The 21,654-nt window shown below is 46.2% G+C and overlaps 1 protein-coding gene across 1 annotated transcript in view; it reads left to right on the top strand.

The window, feature by feature from the left end:
• Positions 1-21,438, top strand: part of PARP3 (poly(ADP-ribose) polymerase family member 3) — a 45,622-nt gene extending 24,184 nt beyond the window's left edge. The window contains exons 2-11 of the mRNA XM_082265454.1: positions 3,636-3,863; positions 6,369-6,506; positions 8,934-9,134; positions 10,612-10,738; positions 14,364-14,587; positions 14,664-14,822; positions 15,190-15,276; positions 15,655-15,832; positions 17,403-17,549; positions 21,157-21,438. Of these exons, the coding sequence (XP_082121580.1) occupies positions 3,651-3,863; positions 6,369-6,506; positions 8,934-9,134; positions 10,612-10,738; positions 14,364-14,587; positions 14,664-14,822; positions 15,190-15,276; positions 15,655-15,832; positions 17,403-17,549; positions 21,157-21,326 (1,644 nt within the window). The 5' untranslated portion in view covers positions 3,636-3,650 and the 3' untranslated portion in view covers positions 21,327-21,438. The remainder of the gene's footprint in view (positions 1-3,635; positions 3,864-6,368; positions 6,507-8,933; positions 9,135-10,611; positions 10,739-14,363; positions 14,588-14,663; positions 14,823-15,189; positions 15,277-15,654; positions 15,833-17,402; positions 17,550-21,156) is intronic.
• The last annotated feature ends 216 nt before the right edge of the window (positions 21,439-21,654 follow it).

Genomic DNA, 21,654 nt, shown 5'->3' with positions numbered 1-21,654 from the left:
ATATCTATCCAATACTATCTATACAGGTATCTATCCAATACTATCTATACAGGTATCTATCCAATACTATCTATACTCCTGGTGATTGGTGGGCTCCATTCTGTCTGGAGATTGGGGCAGGAGTAAAGGACTAAACAGGGAATGGTAATGGTATTTGATTAATTTTATTCTATAAAAACACAAGGATCGGGCCTATTTCTGACACTTGTTAAAATCTGTATTATTTTTTATTTTTTTTTTTTAAGCAAAGGAGAATAAACTCTGGAGAATAAAATGGGGATCATGGGAATATTTTTTGGCACGTGGTATTTGTGCAGCAGTCTTTGAAATGCAAATTTTTTTTTCACAGTATTTATAAAAAAACAAAACAGTAATGTTAGCCCAAATTTGTTCCATAATGTTAAGCCGAGTAAATAGATACCTATGTCATGCTTCAAAATTGCACACATTCGTGGAACGGCAACAAACATTGGTACTTATAAATCTCCATAGGCAACATTTTTAAATATTTCTACAGGTTTCCAGTTTAGAGTTACAGAGGAGGTCTAGGGCTAGAATTATTGCTCTCACTCTAACGAATGCGGCGATACCTCACATGTGTGGTTTAAACACCGTTTATATATGTGGGCGCAACTTGCGTATGCGTTGGCTTCTGCGCGCAAGCTCAGAGGGACGGTGCGCTTTACTTTTTTTTATTATTATTTATTTATTTATTTTACCTTTTTTATTTTTACACTGTCCCCTTTTTAAATAAACTTTACGGAAAAAAAAAAAAAATAAATAAAATTTTCGATAACTTTTATTCCTATTACAAGGAATGTTAATATCTCTTGTAATAGAAATAAGCAGGACAGGTCCTCTTTAATGTGAGATCTGGGGTCAAAAAGACCTCACATCTACAATAAAAAGCAAAAAAAAAAAAAAAAAACGGGTCATTTAAGGCCGTAAGGAGGAAGCGACATATGAAGTCACTCTGGTCCTCCAAGGCCATAGTCAAGTGGGGGCCAGCTTGCCCTCACTCGACTTCCTGCCTAAAGAGGGGGAGGACCGCCTCCGATGGCTCCGATAACAACACTTAACAACAACACTGAAGAAATGACACTTTGCTACAATGTAAAGTAGTGAGTGTACAGCTTGTATAACAGTGTAAATTTGCTGTCCCCTCAAAATAACTCAACACACAGCCATTAATGTCTAAACCGCTGGCAACAAAAGTGAGTACACCCCTAAGTGACAATGTCCAAATATTTTGTGTGGCCACCATTATTTTCCAGCACTGCCTTAACCCTCTTGGGCATGTAGTTCACCAGAGCTTCACAGGTTGCCACTGGAGTCCTCTTCCCCTCCTCCATGATGACATCACAGAGCTGGTGGATGTTAGAGACCTTGCGCTCCTCCACCTTCTGTTTGAGGATGCCCCACAGATGCTCAATAGGGTTTAGGTCTGGAGACATGCTTGGCCAGTCCATCACCTTTACCCTCAGCTTCTTTAGCAAGGCAGTGGTCATCTTGGAGGTGTGTTTGGGGTCGTTATCATGTTGGAATACTGCCCTGCAGCTCAGTTTCAGGGTCTTGGCAATCTTCTTATAGCCTAGGCCATCTTTATGTGGAGCAACAATTCTTTTTTTCAGATTCTCAGAGAGTTCTTTGCCATGAGGTGCCATGTTGAACTTTGTGACCAGTATGAGAGAGTGAGAGCGATAACACCAAATATAACACACCTGCTCCCCATTCACACCTGAGACCTTGTAACACTAACGAGTCACATGACACCGGGTAGCGAAAATGGCTAACTGGGCCCAATTTGGACATTATCACTTAGGGGTGTACTTACTTTTGTTGCCAGCGGTTTAGACATTAATGGCTGTGTGTTGAGTTATTTTGAGGGAACAGGAAATTTACACTGTTATACAAGCTGTACACTCACTACTTTACATTGTAGCAAAGTGTCATTTCTTCAGTGTTGTCACATGAAAAGATAGAATAAAATATTTACACAAATGTGAGGAGTGTACTTACTTTTGTGAGATATTCTGTGTGTGTGTATATGTATAATATATGTGTGTGTGTGTGTGTGTGTGTGTGTGTGTGTGTGTGTATATATATATATATATATATATATATATATATATATATATATATATATATATATATATATATATATATATATATATATATATATATATATATATATATATATATATAAACATTGGGAAACCCCTTTTTATAAAATTTGTAAATAACTTTGCATTGCTTTGTGTCAGATCCATCATTTTAGTTTCATTTCAAATAGGACAAATAACAGAATAAAATGTATACATTGTATCTACAGTAGCACTGTTTTCTTTAAACTTAGGGCTCTTTCACACGGTCCGCCTCCGCAGGCGGATCCGTGTTGCTCAGCGGGGATCGATCCGCGATCCCCGCTGAGCCGGGCGGATGACAGCTCCGTCTCCGCATGCAGAGCGGAGAGGGAGGTGTCTCAGCACCCGCTGCCCTCTATGGGGGATCGGAGGAGAGCGGACCGCTTGTCCACTCTCATCAGATCCGCTCCGCTCCGATTACTGAACGGATGGAAAAATAGGGTTTCCATCCGTCCAGATTTCAGCACAGGATCGGATGCGGATGGCAGCGGGTGTCAGCGGAGGTGTCTCCACTGACATCCGCTGCCCCATAGAGCTGCATGGAGGATCCGATCAGATCCGCCTAAAAAAACTGACAGGCGGATCTGATCGGACCGCCCGTGTGAAAGAGCCCTTACTCTGATCAAAGTTGGAAAAGTTTACATAAAGGATTGCATAAAAAAAATGCAATCATTTTTGCCAGACAATATCGCCAAAAGAAAGCCTTGTTTGTCCTAGAAAACACAATATGCCATCTTTTTGGTTGGCACCCTATACAAGCCCTCCTACGCACCTTATTACATTCTTTCTAACCATATCCTCCTAGTCCCCTCTGCTACATAGTCTTTTATTCTGCACAACAAGCCTGGATGAAGGGGGACTGGTGAGCCCCTGGAGCGTGTTGGCTACTTCTGTGCCAACTATTAAACTTGTCACCAGTGGCGGCTGGTGCTCCATGGGACGGGGGGGGGGGGGGGGGCATCAGGCAGACCGCACCATACTACCAGGCTGCACACCATACCTACCCCCCATCGCCGGCTCACTCGCCCTGCCTGGATATGTGGAGGAAGGGCAGGCAGCAGCAGCACACGGCGACGGTGGCGGCTTCGGCTTCTCCCCCCCCCCCCCCCCTGTCTTCTTCATCTCCTCCCTCCTCCTCCATGGCCAATGGCATGGCTTCTCCTTTCGGTCAATCGGGAAACGGGTCTCAGGTCTCACTTTTTTTTTTTTTTTTTTTTTTAGCCCATTAGAGCCTCTGGCTCTAATCACATGCTAAAAAAAGCCCCATTGAACTCCATGCATCCGGCACCCAGAAATGTAGATTAGGGGGCCGAACGCATGTATAGGGGGGCGGCGCCCCTGTGCCCCCAATGTACCAGCCACCACTGCTTGTTACTCTCATTTCTTGACCGTCTTTTTTTTTTTTTTTTTTGCATTGGTACAATAGATAAGTAAATGCAGGAAATCTATAATCAATAATTTGAGTTTGTCATTCCTCCTGTGTTCTTGCAGAGACAACATACAAAGATGGCACCCAAGAGGAGGGCAGCAACCCAGGCCCAGAGCACCAAGAGAGGCAAAAAGACAAAAGTCAAAGAGGAAATTAAGGAGGAGGAGATTCAGGCCCCTCCCCCTGACCGCTTTCAGAGCGCTGTAGAGGCATTGAAAGCTGCTTCTGGGAAGAAAGGGAAAGCCAAGATAGACTCAGCATGTTCGCTGAGCAGAGGTACCGGATACGAGGTGAGTGCTGTGCTGGGTGCACATTCCCTGGTTTGTTTATATAAACAAAGCACAGTCCTTTTCATTGATGCAGAGTGTGATAATATCACATACTGGACACACGAAAAGCTGTAGCTTGCAGCCATGTTGTTAAGGTCAGCCATGGCAGTCTTGAAGAACAGTTACACATTGCAGCAGCGATCTTACCCCCTCCCTCCTCCTTTAATTCATTGAATTAATAGGCTTAACTTTAGCACACTTCAAAAGAGCCTCAAGTCTTACTCCAAAGACCTCAGAAACCAGCGCTTAGACCTGTGCAGAGCTGGAAACAGCTAACTGAGTCCTGGAAGGATGTCGGTTTCTGCTGTCCTATCGTAAAACTATGACCACGTCCATTAGGTATACATAGCATGCCATAAAAGGATACCCATAACTAATGGGGATCGTAAAAGGCAATAAGAGCCAGAAGTGACCCTTCAGAGACCTCTGCCAAATTCAAAACTTAACAAATCCACACACAATTCATAGACTTAGACAGGAACATGACACAATAATATTAAGTAGATTTTTGAATGGGGAATGTCATATTGAACGAATCAAGGTCATACATGACTACACTAGCACATAGAGAAGGGAAGATAGCTGTCAGATATTCCCTGGGTGACAAGTTTATCTGAGCTACCCTGTGTTTAGTATCCCTGGGTGCGAAATTCAATGCTGAACAATAATGTATTACTTTCAAGAATGCAACCCATACATATTCAAAGATATGAATAGTGGTATAAAACTGTGTGCAAGAGACATGATATTGTCATAAACCCAGGACAGCCCATGGAATCTCCTTAGACGTTTTATTGGTCAGCGGCATCTGTCAACACCTCCTTTGATCCCAGAGAAAAAGGGAGATGCCAAGACAGTTGTGCGTTCTCCTTTACCATCAAATCAGGAACATCTGTCAAAGTTTGAGAACCGATAACATCTGGCTCATCAACTGAACTTTGATAACACCCAGGACATTGATTGCAAGTATCCTTCCTCCTTTATTCTACCTTATTTCTCTGTTGCTGAATTATGTATTCATTTCTTTGAAACACCTTTTTTCCGATAAATATTTTATTTGCACCAATTGTGGACTTTGTCATTATTAAAACCTTATTTTGAAAAGTGTCCCTTAGCTCTTAATGCAAGGAAACAAAGAACCTTTCTCTTGAAGAGTGCTACTGTATAGGATAAATTGCCTATGAACATACCTGTGTGTGTGTGTGTGTGTGTTACAGACGATTATTCTAAAATCATAATTTGGTATTGCTAAAATTACAAGTTTCCTCCTGCTTGGTCCCAAAAAAAATGGGGGTGGTGGCAGTTAAAGGGTTATTTGCTTAATAATTAGCCCAGTGACAATCACTTTTAGGCTGCTGGCACCTAGATTATGGCCCAGCGAGCTGGAAAATCTTTGTGCAGGGTGCAGCGGAGAGTGGCACTTAAATGGCAGTGTGGTGTGAGAGTGGCCAGTCCTTTGTTACGAATTAGTGAGGAGGGTAGGGATCTGATACCCATGTTTGTCTCACAGAGCAGCTCCCCCTCCAAACCACAGGCACCTTAGGACAGTCACCCCCAATACAGACCCTTCAGGACAGTCCCCCCCCCCCCCACCCAGTACAACAGAATGTCCTCCCCGGTATAGACCACTCAGGATAGTCAACCCCCCCAGTACAATAGAGCTTCCTCCCCAGCAGTGGCGGCTGGAGCTCAATTTTCTTGGGGGGGCAGCCCACAGCCCCCCAGTCAGCCAAACCACATAACCCCCCCATCATTTGATCGATCGCCTGTCAGGCCCCCGCCAGCCCCTGCACTTACCCCATACAGGTGGCGGCTTTGCCACCTGCGTCTCCTCCCGAGTTCCGGCGGTCGCTTCTCCTCCCGGCCAATCAGGAGTTAGGACTCATGGCCAATCAGGTCTTGGGACTCCCAGCCAATCGGTATTTAGAGCCCGTTTCCTGATTGTAATATATTAGTAAATATTCGCTAATGTCACACAACTGAGTGGGCTTTGAGAGCAGTGCTCTATGCCCCGAGCCTGCCCTTTTTGAAGCCAATTAGAGCCTCTGGCTGGAATCCATGCGTCCGCCGCCCTGCATGTAGATTAGGGGTCGGGCGCATGGACTAGGGGGTGGCGCGGCACCCCTGCGCCCCCACCGGATGGGCCCCCACTACTCCCCAGTATAGACCCCTCAGTACAGACCCCCCCTTTCTTCCCCAGCACAGACCCTGCAGTACAGACGCCCCTCCCCCATTCAGAAGTGGGTATTCACTTAGGCACCCCTACTAAGAAAAAAAGAAAATGCCACTAAAGTTTGTTCTGCTTATAGTTTGCTTGCCTGGTTTCTCCCTTCACCCCACCAACATGCTAATGACAGCAAGTCTCTGTTCTTCTCTGTGCAATGCAGGCAGATCATGGCTGTTACTTCACCCGATTTATCGCATCATCCGTCACCTAACTTTGTACGTTTTTGGTCCTTATTTCAGGTGTTTGAGGACTATGACTGCATGCTGAACCAAACCAACATTGGGCACAACAACAATAAATTCTACATCATCCAACTTCTCCATTGCCCTGACAGTAAACCACCCCAATACGTCACCTGGAATCGCTGGGGCCGTGTGGTGAGTACCATCAAAGCAAGCAAACACCATGAAGACTTAGTTTGGTGTGAGGAAACTTAGGTGTCCTGTATACAGTAAAGCAGCAAGGTTATGAATGGGAGCCTTGGAACCTCCTCTTCCAAAAACAGGTCAGCAGTGGCATCATTATGTAAACTAATTGCAGCCATGCAACGAATTAACCACTCTAAGAGGCTTGGGCCCTCTGTCTGCTCTGTCAGACTATAGTGTATGGACATGCACACTTCTCCCTTGCACACCTTGACTCCTCAGGAGGGTGGAGGACAGTTTGTTCTCTTAAATAAACAACAGACTTAATCACCAGGTGAAAAAAGAGGAAGCATGCGGCTGCAGTAGAGAGCGGAGCCGATGCCTCCTGTATCGCTCCTATGTCTGTCGTAGGCGGAGTACATTTGGTATCACTTCACCAGTGACAGGAACTGGAACTATACAGGAAGCTTCCTGTAGTGCTGACTCTGTTCTTCACAGGGATGGTGGCTCGGGATCCCGCAATCTGGGCATACCGACCCGCTTTCCCAGAGCAGGAGGTGCCTGGGATTCTGTTGGGGGACAAAGCATAATGTTGGGGGTTCATGGCCGCCTCTGCCCCCCCTAGTGATGCCGCTGAAAAAAACTGAGTGTCCTGCAGATTCCTGACCTCAACCCTACTTGACACCTTTGGGAAGGATTGGAATGTGAAGGTGAGCCAGGTCTTCCCATCCAACATCACCCCCTGACCTTCCAAATGGACACAACTTTCCACAGACACAATCCAAAATCTTGTGGAAAACCTTCAGAGGAGTAGAGGATGTGGAAGCTGCAAAGGGAGATAACCCTATAGAAATGGCCAATTGGCCATGATTTTGAAATGGGATGCCCAACAAGCTTGTATAATTCCCCCCCCCCCCCCCCAAAATCGGAAGGAGCCCCCAAACACACACAGAATGAGAGTCCGAATATTGACTTTATTGACCTGCAAAAGGACAACCACAAAGAACCAATGTGTTTTAGTGGTTGCGCTTTCAGCATTTAAAGACCGATGTAATACATACTTGGGTTCTCATTCGATGTATTTGTTATAGACTACTCAAGCCTGGTGACCCTCCTTGACTGGGAAGACTCCTGTTTTGTGAGGAATTGCCTAACCAAGGCAACTAAAGATTTTCGAATGCCTATAAAAAAAAAAAAACTTGGGTTTAGTGCCCTGCACCTACCCTCCGGTACCCTTGGGTTTCAACAAGCACATCCAGCTATGATGGCCAGGTGCCCTCCAACCCTTGCAAACAAAAAACACAAAAAGGGCGCACCGACCTAGCGCATTATCCTCAATAATGTTTTTAGTGTTGTAACATAAAAATGGCTACTCATAAACACAGATGAAATCAATCATATCGGACTCAGAAACTTGAGTGTCAGGACAATGGGCTTTCGTATGGACTACTTCTATTAGGATGACGGCTGACGTGTTTCGAGGCCTACGCCTCTTCCTCAGGTGGCTCTGAGAAAGAGGCGTAGGCCTCGAAACGCGTCAGCCGTCGTCCTAATAGGACAATGGACTTTCGTATGGACTACTTCTGACACTCAAGTTTCTGAGTCCGATATGATTGATTTCATCTCCGTTTGTGAGTAGCCATTTTTATGTTCCAACAATAAAACCATTATTGAGGATAATGCGCTAGGTCGGTGCGCCCTTTTTGTGTTTTTTGTTTGCATTACTGTTGGACTGCCCCAGTCCTTTAGGGCAGCAAGACCATAGCTATCTGAGACTCCTTTTGCAAAGTCCTGTGGGAAGAGCAGTCGGGGAGCCTCGTTTTCTGAGCGCAGGAGAAAGGTGTGTCTTTCACCTTAGTTTGGAGCACTCCAACCCTTGGCCCTATAGTGTAAATGTTTCTACATTTTGCTTCCTTTTGATGTAGATGTGATGCAAAGCACAATGATTGTGCTTTGCTATTTTGCTCCCTCGCTGCAAGTCTACCATTCTTTTCAGACTGAATAAACAAGCGGTGAGGGTAATTGATGTCTAGTAGGGTTGCTGACCGCGCTGCTTATAATACACATAACCACAAGAGCAGGGGTCCTCAAACTGCGGCCCTCCAGCTGTTGTGGAACTATACATCCCATGAGTCATTGTAAAACTCTTGACATTCACAGACATGACTAGACATGATGGGAATTGTAGTTCCTGAACAACTGGAGGGCCAAAGTTTGAAGACCCCTGCTCTAGAGGGAGGCTCTACAGATCTATATATAATAGAGTAATGGAAATATAAACCACAAGCATGCAGGAACAGAAACCCTGAGAATGGTTGCCTATCATAAGCTTTCCTGTAAAGGTAAGTAATTAGGAAGCTGAACTCACCTGGCCAGGTGACTATCCTCCAAAAACTGCTCCTGGTCTGTCAATTGACCATCATTCTCCTCTCATTACAGGGGGAGATCGGCCAGAACAAGCCAAATTATTTCGCAGATCTAGCCTCTGCCAAGAAGGATTTTGAGAAGAAGTTTAAGGATAAGACGAAGAACAACTGGTCAGATCGTGAGAATTTCACTGCGCACGCTGGAAAATACACCATGATCGAGGTGGAGCATGACGATGAGGAGGGCGAGGACAATGTAGAGGCCATGGTCAAGGTAGGTGGACTTAGAATTGTCACAAAGTGTTGGGATTATTGGTCACCAGCTACTTCTTTGTGGTCCAGTCAGCAGCCGAGGGGAAGTCCTTGACCGAGGAGCCTAGGGGAGGGTTTCTAACTGTATGGGGGCGGGGCTTGTAAAATGACCATAGAGACATGTGATCCTATATAGAAGGATCACAGGCGCTCTGTGATCATTCCAGGGAGAAGAATGGTCAGATGTGTTTACAACAGCTGACCGTTCTTCTCTTTCAGTGGAGAGCGATCGCGGATGCCAGGCGGCAATCAGAGCTGCCTGACTCGTGCATCTGAGTCCCCGCTGCTGAGTGGGGGCAGGAGCGTGAGCGACGTGGTTCGTGCAGGGGGGCCAGCCTGCCGCAGTATTTCGCCTTCCTCTGGATCAACTGCGGGTGTAGGAATGTGTATATGGGATTGTATGGTTGGGGAGGGTATAGGATTGCGTATATGGGATTGTATGGTTGGGGTGGGTATAGGATTGTGTATATGGGATTATATGGTTGGGGAGGGTATAGGATTGCATATATGGGATTGTATGGTTGGGGTGGGTATAGGATTGTGTATATGGGATTGTATGGTTGGGGAGGGTATAGGATTGTGTATATGGGATTGTATGGTTGGGGAGGGTATAGGATTGTGTATATGGGATTGTATGGTTGGGGTGGGTATAGGATTGTGTATATGGGATTGTATGGTTGGGGTGGGTATAGGATTGTGTATATGGGATTGTATGGTTGGGGAGGGTATAGGATGGTGTATATTGGATTGTATGGTTGGGGTGGGTATAGGATTGTGTATATGGGATTGTATGGTTGGGGAGGGTATAGGATGGTGTATATTGGATTGTATGGTTGGGGAGGGTATAGGATTGTGTATATGGGATTGTATGGTTGTGGTGTGTGTTTTTTTTTTTCCTTCTTTTCTTCTCTTTCTTTTTCTTTTCTTTCTTATGATATTTCTATGGTTTATAAACTATAGTCATTTTACATTAGCGCAGCACATTTGCTATATATTTTTAATAAATTCTTCACATTTATTAACCTTCTAATGACTGGGGGTAATGCTCAGCCACTGTACATATGCATCCACGGTAGCCTAAAGTTGTATGCTGAGAGGGCGCACATTGCGCGCTCTTAGCACACTGCCTAAGCTGTCACCAACCGCCAGCGGAATGGGCTCCCAATCATGTGACCCCCCCCCCCCCTCCCTGTGAGGGCCAGTCACGAAGGCATTAAAAAATTGCAAGAGGAAGGGAGGAAGAAGCTTTTTGGCAGAAGAGACCTACAACATCTCTACCAATTTTTTTTTTTTTTTTTTCTATATCCCCACAACCAATCATAGACAGGGTGACTATATTTGGGTGCTGGATGGGGGTTTGTTCATTGATTTGTTGACTGAATGTGTACAACTTCCACGTTTTATACTGACCGCTAAGGTATATCTTTCTGCCCCCCCAGGTGGATACGGTGGACGGCGTGTCAAAGAAGGTGAAGCCATGTTCCCTGGACAAACCCACCCAGGATCTCATGACCCTGATCTTCAGCAGCGACATGTTCAAGGAGGCCATGCAGACCATGAATCTGGGTAAATAAGCGCTGCGCAAACTGTTGGCACTATATAAATCCTGTATAATAAAAATGGGTAAATGGAGAAGCCCCCCCCCCCCCCTCCTTTTTTTCATAAAAAAAAAAAGAGAGAAAATTAGAGACATTTATGCTACTTATCAATTGATACAATTAATGACAAATCCATATGAAGCAAACAGCTAGGGATGTAACAAATTGAAAAGGATTAAAAGAGGTGCATGGAAGCCAGCCCCCAGTCTATAACAGCTAGGGATGTATTTATAAAATAATTGCATAGCTTTTTCTCCAGAAGGGCTAGGACTGCTGGTACATTTTATTCTGTGGGGAAAAATTAATATTTTCCTATTTCCTCTCCAGATCGAATGTTAATCTCTCATAAAAATAGTGGTTCCAGAAAGTACCACGTTATAACCACTAGATGGCTCTGAGGATCATATCCTCAGCTCTATCTAGTGACCATAATGTGGCATTTTCCCAGACCACTATTTTTTTTTTTTTTTTTTATAAATGAATAACCCTTAACCTAAAGAGGAAGTAGTAGGAATAGTTTTTTATATGGAGTGCCCCCCACCATGGTAATTATATAGCTGCCCCCCCCCCCCCAAATGGCCTTTTAATATGGAGGTGCCTCCCCTGTCATTAATATGAAGTTGCCCCCCTCATGGTCAAAAAAGTGGCTCTATGCATGAAGGTAAAAAACCTTCAGTGTGCAACCCCCCCCCCCCCCCCCCGGCATCCCTTCTAATACTTACCTAGGCCCAATCCAGCGATGTGCATGAGAGCCAAGGCTTTCCTGGGACTTTTCTCATTGGCTGGGACACAGCAGGTCACGCTACTGTCAAAGCCAGTGAGGAGGGAGCAGGGGGCGGGCCTGAGCCACACTCTGTGTCCCACAGACACACAGAGGTGGCTCGGGAGAAGGCACATACAAGTGCCCCCAAAGCAAGCAGCTTGCTCTTGGGGGCACTCAATAAGGGCAAAGGACCAGGAGCCTCAGGGGGGACCCAAGATGAGGAGGATCTGGGCTGCTCTGTGCAAAACCATTACACGGAGCAGGTAAGTATGATGTGTTTATTATTAGGAATAAAATTGGGGCTTTAGAACCACTTTAATATCGAATTGCCCCCCCCCCCTCTTCCCATAGGGCCATTAATATGGAGTTACCTATCCCTCTGTGTCATTAATATGGAATTTCCTCCCTTAGCCCATGGCCATTAAAATAATGTTGTCCCCCTTTGTGTCTATACCATCCTTTTACTCCCACTGAGAAGCCCCCCCCCCCCCCACCCTGGGGTCATTAACATGGAGTTGCTTCCCCCCCGGTCATTAACATGGAGATTCCCCCCCTTCCCCATGGCCATTTACCTAAAGTTGCTCCCCCCCCATCCCATAGCCATTAATATGGAGTAGCAAAACCATTACACGGAGCAGGTAAGTATGATGTGTTTATTATTAGGAATAAAATTGGGGCTTTAGAACCACTTTAATATGGAATTGCCCCCCCCCCCTCTTCCCATAGGGCCATTAATATGGAGTTACCTATCCCTCTGTGTCATTAATATGGAATTTCCTCCCTTAGCCCATGGCCATTAAAATAATGTTGTCCCCCTTTGTGTCTATACCATCCTTTTACTCCCACTGAGAAGCCCCCCCCCCCCCCACCCTGGGGTCATTAACATGGAGTTGCTTCCCCCCCGGTCATTAACATGGAGATTCCCCCCCTTCCCCATGGCCATTTACCTAAAGTTGCTCCCCCCCCATCCCATAGCCATTAATATGGAGTAGCACCCCTTTGTCTATAGCATATGTCTTTTGCTATAAGATCCTCCACCCTTCTAGGAAGACTTTCCACAACATTTTTAAGGGTACTTGTGGGAATTTGTGGCCATTTATGAGTTCAGGTATTGATGTTGAATGAGAAGACCTGACTCCTATATCAGGCCTCATGTTGGGCACCAAAAATAAAAGACCTTGCTCACCATTGGTGATCAGTAGGGTTGAGGTCAGGGCTGTGTTCAGGGGGATCAGTAGGGTTGAGGTCGGGGCTCTGTTCAGGATGATCAGTAGGGTTGAGGTCGGGGCTCTGTTCAGGATGATCAGTAGGGTTGAGGTTAGGGCTCTGTTCAGGGTGATCAGTAGGGTTGAGGTCGGGGCTCTGTTCAGGGTGATCAGTAGGGTTGAGGTCGGGGCTCTGTTCAGGGTGATCAGTAGGGTTGAGGTCGGGGCTCTGTTCAGGGTGATCAGTAGGGTTGAGGTCAGGGCTCTGTTCAGGGTGATCAGTAGGGTTGAGGTCGGGGCTCTGTTCAGGGTGATCAGTAGGTTTGAGGTCGGGGCTCTGTTCAGGGTGATCAGTAGGGTTGAGGTCGGGGCTCTGTTCAGGATGATCAGTAGGGTTGAGGTCGGGGCTCTGTTCAGGAGGATCAGTAGGGTTGAGGTCGGGGCTCTGTTCAGGGTGATCAGTAGGGTTGAGGTCGGGGCTCTGTTCAGGAGGATCAGTAGGGTTGAGGTCGGGGCTCTGTTCAGGGGGATCAGTAGGGTTGAGGTCGGGGCTCTGTTCAGGGTGATCAGTAGGTTTGAGGTCGGGGCTCTGTTCAGGGGGATCAGTAGGTTTGAGGTCGGGGCTCTGTTCAGGGGGATCAGTAGGGTTGAGGTCGGGGCTCTGTTCAGGATGATCAGTAGGGTTGAGGTCGGGGCTCTGTTCAGGATGATCAGTAGGGTTGAGGTCGGGGCTCTGTTCAGGATGATCAGTAGGGTTGAGGTCGGGGCTCTGTTCAGGATGATCAGTAGGGTTGAGGTCGGGGCTCTGTTCAGGATGATCAGTAGGGTTGAGGTCGGGGCTCTGTTCAGGGGGATCAGTAGGGTTGAGGTCGGGGCTCTGTTCAGGGGGATCAGTAGGGTTGAGGTCGGGGCTCTGTTCAGGGTGATCAGTAGGGTTGAGGTCGGGGCTCTGTTCAGGGTGATCAGTAGGGTTGAGGTTGGGGCTCTGTTCAGGGTGATCAGTAGGGTTGAGGTTGGGGCTCTGTTCAGGGTGATCAGTAGGGTTGAGGTCAGGGCTCTGTTCAGGGTGATCAGTAGGGTTGAGGTCAGAGCTCTGTTCAGGACACTCAAGTTCCTCCACACCAATCTGGTTGCAGCATGTCTTTACAGAGCTGACTTTTTACATAGGGGACAGTCATAGTGAAAAGGGTCTACAGTGTCTTTGTATGATGGAGTATTAGGAGGACCCTTCACTGGAGGAACATGAACACCATCAATTTAAGGAGGTGTTGGTGTGATGGTCCTGTTCGCAACCTTTGACCATGCACCATCCAGATGAGTCTAGATGCAGTGATGGGGAACCTTGGCACCGCAGATGTTTTGGAACTACATTTCCCATGATGCTCAACTACACTGCAGAGTGCATAAGCATCATGGGAAATGTAGTTTCAAAACATTTGGGGTGCCAAGGTTCACCATCTCTGGTAGAGTAAGAGCTAGCTCTATTGCCTTCCTTTGGTAATAAAAGCCTTAAAGTAAAAGAAGCAGAAGATGAAGATAAAGCAAACTTGCCTTTATGGACTAGCTCTATGGTTAGACATAAATTGTGAAGGGTGCTGAATAAAGGGGACCTCTTTGTGTTGCAGACATAAAGAAGATGCCGCTAGGGAAGCTGAGCAAGGGACAGATAGCGAAGGGGTTCGGCGCTCTGGAGGACCTGCAGGCCGCGTTGGACAGAAAAGCCAAAAAGCCGGAGCTGAGCGACCTTTCCTCCCGCTTCTATACAATCATTCCACACAACTTCGGACGCCAGACACCCCCTATTATCGACAGCCTTGAGGTCCTGCAAGCCAAGAAGGACATGCTACTGGTACCGGGGTTTATTTTATACACAGAATATTGTTAGCCATGTTGTTCCCCTCTAAATACTTCCATTACTCCGTCAGGTCCTGGCAGACATTGAGCTGGCTCAGACTCTGCAGGCCGACAAGGTGAAGCAGGAACAGGAATCCAAACTGGAAGAGGTCCCCCACCCCCTGGATGTGGATTATCAGCTATTGAAGTGTCAGCTCAACTTACTAGCTCCTAAATCGGATGAGTACAAGGTGAGTGAGAGAACCAAGGGCTCAGGACAATGGGACCTTAGACTTTTATTGAAACCGGTTTTATGTAAAAGAGTTCTATCAATCATAGCATGTTGTTTGAGGCGCTGAAGGTTATTCATGCCTAAATGTTATTTCCATATGTAAGTCCTAGATTATAATAGGAGAATTAACTGCTAAGCCCTCATAATGGACACAGCAGGTGTACAGACCCAGGAACTCGGCACAGGGATGGTGGGAACCCCTCATAATGGGCACAGCAGGTGTACAGACCTGGGACCTCAGCGCAGAGCTCTTTACATTTAGTAGGATGTGGTGATGGGAAAGCCTTGGGCTTCTATAAATGTAACGTCTCTTGTAATTCTCTAAGGTGATTGATAATTATGTGAAGAATACCGGACCCTCCTATAGGTCGCTGAAAATCCTGAATGTCTGGCGCGTGGAGCGAGACTTGGAGGTCAGTCATACTTTACATTGTGGGTTTGTGTCAATGGGCCTCAAAACTGCTTTTTACCACCAGACGACGCATGTGACAGGGTGACAACACAGGAGCACAATTAGGAGACAGGGCCAGAGCGTTGTCACCCTATAACAGGAAGAATCTGAACAAGGTTCTTCATATCAGTATCATTTTATTTAAAGCTGCACATTTAACAAGATTGAATATGTTTTAAAATGATTATAACACATTATTGCTTCTATGAGACTTCAGTGATTAAGTTGGGACACCTTGGGCAGTCGATATCTCTATAAATGTTATATTGTAACGAGTCCCCGGGATGGTCTTTTCCTTTTATTTCTAATTTGCCATTCTTTGCATCTCTTAATACCGCAGGAAGAAAGACTCAAAGAGCATGAGGACATTGAGAACCGGCGCTTGCTGTGGCACGGCACCAACGTAGCAGTGGTGGCAGCCATCCTGAAAAGCGGCCTGCGTATAATGCCTCATTCAGGAGGACGTGTGGGCAGAGGCATCTACTTCGCCTCGGAGAACAGTAAATCTGCAGGATACGGTAAGATGGTGGAAAATTTTAAAGTGAAGCTTCTGCTTTGTCTATCCTGGAGTGACGGGATCTCTGACAGCCTTTCCCACTCACTGATTAAAATGATCCCCCCGCCACCCTGTTCACCTGCCGGAGTCCTGAGTCTAATCCCTGTGTAAACTCCATGAGGATCTTTGTTAGAGGTTACAAAGAGTTAAAACTTCACCCCCTTAAAGCGGTAGTATCCCGCTTTTTTACACTTTTACCTACGGGTAAGCCTATAATAAGGCTTGCCTGTAGGTACAATTAATATCTCCTAAACCGGCGCGGCTTAGGAGATATTTGCAGTGCATGCAGCCGCTCACGCGAGCGGCGCATGCACTCTGAAGGTCCGGGGGGGGACCTTCAGAGTGCCCGCCGCGAGCTTGCCGGAAAATAACTCCTGCGCGCATGCGCGGGAGTGACGTCATCGCAGCCCCAGCCAAGAGTGCAACTGTGGGCTGGGTGAACTTATTGGATGAGGAGAGCTTACCCCTTACAGCTATAGGCTGTTATATCCAACATAGACAACCAGGGCCGCTGATAGGAGGGGACCACCAGCCCTCTTGTAGGGGGCCCGAGCACACAGGGGGGCCCACACAGGGAGGGGGTCTAGTGATGGACAACAAATACAGAAATCTTCCTCCAGCACCTGAATTTGATCTGTCCCTCTCCCTGATATCGGCTTTTATCTGCTGAGAAAGACAGTTGTCCCTCACTAATCCCCCTTCCTGTATGGCCCCCCTCCCAGCACTGGCTCTAATGTTATCTCTGCTCAGGAGTTGATTTGTAACTTTGTTTCTCTCCCTCTGTCTCTCTGATCCATGAGCTCCAACTGCCCAGCCTGTATATTTTTTTTTTTTTTCATCTCATCTTCATTTTTATTTATTAACCTAGTTTTTTTTTTTTTTTTTTTTTTTTTTTTTTTAGATTTAGCAGGAATTATGTGAGTTATGTTATTTGTGTCTGGTAATAGTGATTTTGTTGTAATTTTAAATATATCTTTAATATTTTCTTGGGGGGGGGGCCCTGCCAGGTAGTCTGTATGGGGCCCCGCGATTTCTAACAGCAGCCCTGTAGACAACAATGAAACTGTGGGTTGGTGGGACTTATTGACCGAAGAAAGTTTTCACCCTATGGCTGTCGACTGTTATACCCAACATAGCCAAGAGTGCAACTGGGGGCTGGTGGGACTTATTGGATGAGGACAGGTTTCCCCCTACAAATGTAGGCAGGTATACCCAGCATAGCCAAGAGTACAACTGTGGGCTGGTAGGACTTTTTGGATGGGGAGAATTTTTCCCCTTAGACTTTTGGCTGTTATACCCAACATAGCCAAAAGTGCAGCTGTGGGCCGGCGAGACTTTTTGGATGAGGAGAGTTTTTCCCTCTATGGCCATCAGTTGTCATACCCAACATTCCCAAGAATGCAACTGGGGACTGGTAGTGAACTGAACCCAGGGCAAAATGCTGCAAGATTACAGAGCTAACCATTGTATGGTAGATATTTGAAACGTGAATTGATGATTTCACAACCGTGATCTGTTTTCTTCTCTCGCAGTTGGCTGCACCTCGAAGTCCCTCGGAATCATGTTCCTGAATGAAGTGGCCCTGGGGGAGGAGTACCACATCACCAGAGATGACCCATCCTTGAAGAAGGCCCCCGCGGGGTATCACAGCGTGGTGGCGCGCGGGATCACAGAGCCAGGTGAGGATTAGCAAATCTCTTCCTTATCCGTTGTATTTAAAGTGGAGAAAGTGCTGCTGTGGGAGCAAACTACTGGGATTCCATACTTTCTGCCAAAGGAAAGGTTGAGGGTTCTGATTGGGTAATCTTTCCCTTCAACACAGCTCATGTGACCAAATGCTGTGACCCCGGATGATTAATGCCTTCAAGGCCACTCTATATATTTCAGAAATACATTTGGTGGGGTGGTAAGAAGGTTTAGGTGATCTTCAAAGTCTAAACAAGTTTTTTTTTTTTTTTTGGATATATTAGGAAAAGGTAAGAACCCCTTTCAGGATTTTTTCCCCCTCACTCCCTGTCACAGAGACCCAGCAAGAGTTGGGAGGAAATCTCTCCAAAGTAATGGGAAATCCCCTTTTTCATTGTCACCAGGTGTCCCCTTTGGAAAATGTCCCTTTTACTTATGTTTCTGGTGACTGTTTTGGTAAAAAATGGTTACCAGGACACTATGAAAGCGAGACCGCAATAAAATCTGAATGGGGTTATAGTCCTTTCTAGTACTTCTGCTACTGCATCCAAAACTAAACCGTCTATGTATAAAATGTTTGTTGTGTTGATTGGACAAATATCATAAACGGAACTAAAATTGCTGTACTTCCTCTATTATGGGTGGTTCCTAGATCGTCATTGCCACCTAGTGGCCATGACACATTTTAGCTTCCTGATTTCTGTAAAACAAAAAACGCAGTGTGGCCATTAGATGGCACTGACCATATAGGAACTACACATATTAGAGAAAATGTGGTAATGTTTGCATTGATTGTGCGGATGTTTATCATATCTGCACAGCCAGGGTTTTATACATAGCCCCTCCCCCCGAACTCCTCATTTCCAGCCTTTTTGGGCAATTTATGAATTTGAATCTTCTGGTTGCCCTAAAATACACTGCTCAAAATAATGAAAGGAACACTTTGAAAACACATCAGATCTCAATGGGGAAAAATTTCATGCTGGATTTCTATACTGATATGGACTGGGTAATGTGTTAGGATCTATACTGGTATGGACTGGGTCATGTTTTAGGATCTATACTGGTATGGACTGGGTAGTATGGACTGGGTAATGTGTTAAGAGCTATACTGATATGGACTGGGTAATGTGTTGGGATCTATACTGGTATGGACTGGGTAATGTGTTGGGATCTATACTGGTATGGACTGGGTAATGTGTTAGGAAGGAATGGATGCCACATCGTTTGATGGAAACGAAAATTCACCCTACAGAGGGCTGAATTCAAAGACACCCCGAAAATCAAAGTGAAAAAATCATGCAGCAGGCGAGTCCATTTTGCTGAAATTTCATTGCAGCAACTCAGAATGGTCCTCAGTAGTGTGTATGGCCCCCACATGCTTGTATGCATGCCTGACAATGTCGGGGCATGTTCCTAATGAGACTACGGATGGTGTCCTGGGGTATTTCCTCCCAGATCTGGACCAGGACATCACTGAGCTCCTGAACAGACTGAGGTGCAACCTGGCGGAGTCGGATGGACCGAAACATAATGTCCCAGAGGTGTTCTATTGGATTTAGGTCAGGTGAGTGTGGGGGCCATTCAATGGTATCAATTCCTTCATCCTCCAGGAACTGGCTGCATACTTTTGTCACATAAGGTCGGGCATTGCCATGCACCAGGAGGAACCCAGGACCCACTGCACCAGCGTAGGGTCTGACAATGGGTCCAAGGATTTCATCCCAATACCTAATGGCAGTCAGGGTGCCATTGTCTAGCCTCTAGAGGTCTGTGCGTCCTTCCATGGATTTGCCACCCCAGACCATCACTGACCCACCACCCAACCGGTCATGGTGAACGATGTTACAGGCAGCATAACGTTCTCTATGGGTTCTCCAGACCCTTTCACGTCTGTCACATGTGCTCAGGGTGAACCTGTTCTCATCTGTGAAAAGCACAGGGTGCCAGTGGTGGAGCTGCCAATTCTGGTGTTCAATGGCAAATACCAATCAAGCTCCACGGTGCCAGGCAGTGAGCACAGAGCCCATTAGAGGACATTGGGCCCTCAGGCCACCCTTATGAACTCTGTTTCTGATTGTTTGGTCAGAGACATTCACACCAGTGTCCTGCTGGAGGTCATTTTGTAGGACTCTGGCAGTGCTCATCCAGTTCCTCCTGACACAAAGGGGCAGATACCGGTCCTGCTGATGGGTTAAGGACCTTCTACGGCCCTGTCCAGCTCTCCTATAGTAACTGCCTGTCTCCTGGAATCTCCTCCATGCTCTGAGACTGTGCTGGGAGACACAGCAAACCTTCTGGCAATGACACGTATTGATGGGCCATCCTGGAGGAGTTGGACTGCCTGTGTAACCTCTATAGGGTCCAGGTATGACCTCATACTACCAGTAGTGATACTGACCCCCTCTATAGGGTCCAGGTATGGCCTCATTCTACCAGTAGTGACTGACCCCCTCTATAGGGTCCAGGTATGGCCTCATACTACCAGTAGTGACACTGACCCCCTCTATAGGGTCCAGATATGGCCTCATACTACCAGTAGTGACACTGACCCTAGGCATATGCAAAACTAGTGACAAACAGTCAGAAAAGAGGAGTAGGGACAGGTGCCCTCCACCTGAAAAACCATTCCTGTTTTGGATGTTGTCTCACTTTTGCCCATCTAGTGCACCTGTTGTTATTTTTATTAACACCAAAGCAGCTGAAATTGAATACCAACCCCCTCTGCTACTTAACTGACCAGATCAATATTCTAGGAGTTTTAATTGACTTGATGCTGTACTCTGATTAAAAAGTGTTCGTTCCTTTTTTTTTTTTAGCAATGTATATTCAGAGCCAACAAAAGTCCAATGTAATGATTCTAAAATACATTAAAAGGTACACTTAGGGGTCTATGTGTAAAATGTTTACTGTGCGGATATGATAAGAATCAGCACAATTAGGACAAAAATGATGTACTTCCTCTATTATGTGTGGCTCCCATGGGGGTGCCTAGACAAAGGAGTGGGCAAGAGGCTCAGCTGCCCCGGGCACAGTCTAGTAAGGAGGCAAAGAACAGACACAGGGTGGTACACCCATTCTAAGACCTGTATTAACGGGGGAGGGGGGGTGCAATTCTGGATCCATGCCCTGGGTGCTGGACAACCCTGTCACAGTACTGGGTTCCTATACTATCTAGTGGCCACAATATGATTGAGGTGTTTCTGGAAAAAAAAAATTAATTATGGCCACTAGGTGGCACTGATGATATAGGAACTACACATATTAGAGAAAATGCGGCAATTTTCATCCTGATTGTGTGGCTGTTTTACCATATCTATACATAGACCTCTAAATGTACCTTTTGATTTTGTTAAGAGTTATTTTATTTGTTTTTTGTTGTCTATAAATATACTTTAGGTCACAAATACTAAAAGGCCTGAAATGAGGGGTCCTGGGGCAAGTATGTCATGGGGGTTGGGTTCCGAGGACAAAGCTGCTGCTTGTCACTGTATTGGGCACATTAAGACCCTTCTTTGGTTCTGTAGATAGGACATTGTTGCTGATAATGGTGTATATCCTTCTATCCGGTTTTTATGTTATTCTATGATTGATTTATAGACCCCAAGAAGGATTATGAGCTGACTTTGGATGGGCGGAAAATCATTGTCCCTCAAGGACCACCAATACAAATGTCTAAATTCAAAGACTCGTACTTCAGTCAGAGCGAATACCTCGTCTACAAGGAGAGCCAGGCCCGTATGCGCTACCTGCTGCTCCTGAATTTCTAGAGGCCGCCTCCCACTACACACATCATGTGTCTTCTCTGTGCACTCCCAACGACTGGACCCCTCAATACGTACCATTTCCAACAACTCGGCACAAGCGAACCTAAGACATGAAGATAGCCAACCAGATGGTGAGGAATCAGTGACATCACCAACGAACAATCCTAAAGTCTAGTCCATGATGGCGGCCTCCAGTGTCCACATCCCAGAATCAATTCTTGTTTAATCCAATTAGGAGTGGATATCGTAGGAGCACAAGTAGAAATCATGGGGCCCCATACAGCCTGCTTGGTCTCCCCATACACTTTAAGCACCCCCTATGCCTGTCCCT

The sequence above is a fragment of the Pelophylax lessonae genome (assembly GCF_965119305.1).
Source record: "Pelophylax lessonae genome assembly, chromosome: 8".
NCBI classification, from domain to species: Eukaryota; Metazoa; Chordata; class Amphibia; order Anura; family Ranidae; genus Pelophylax; species Pelophylax lessonae.
This window is presented reverse-complemented; position numbering and strand designations above follow the sequence as displayed.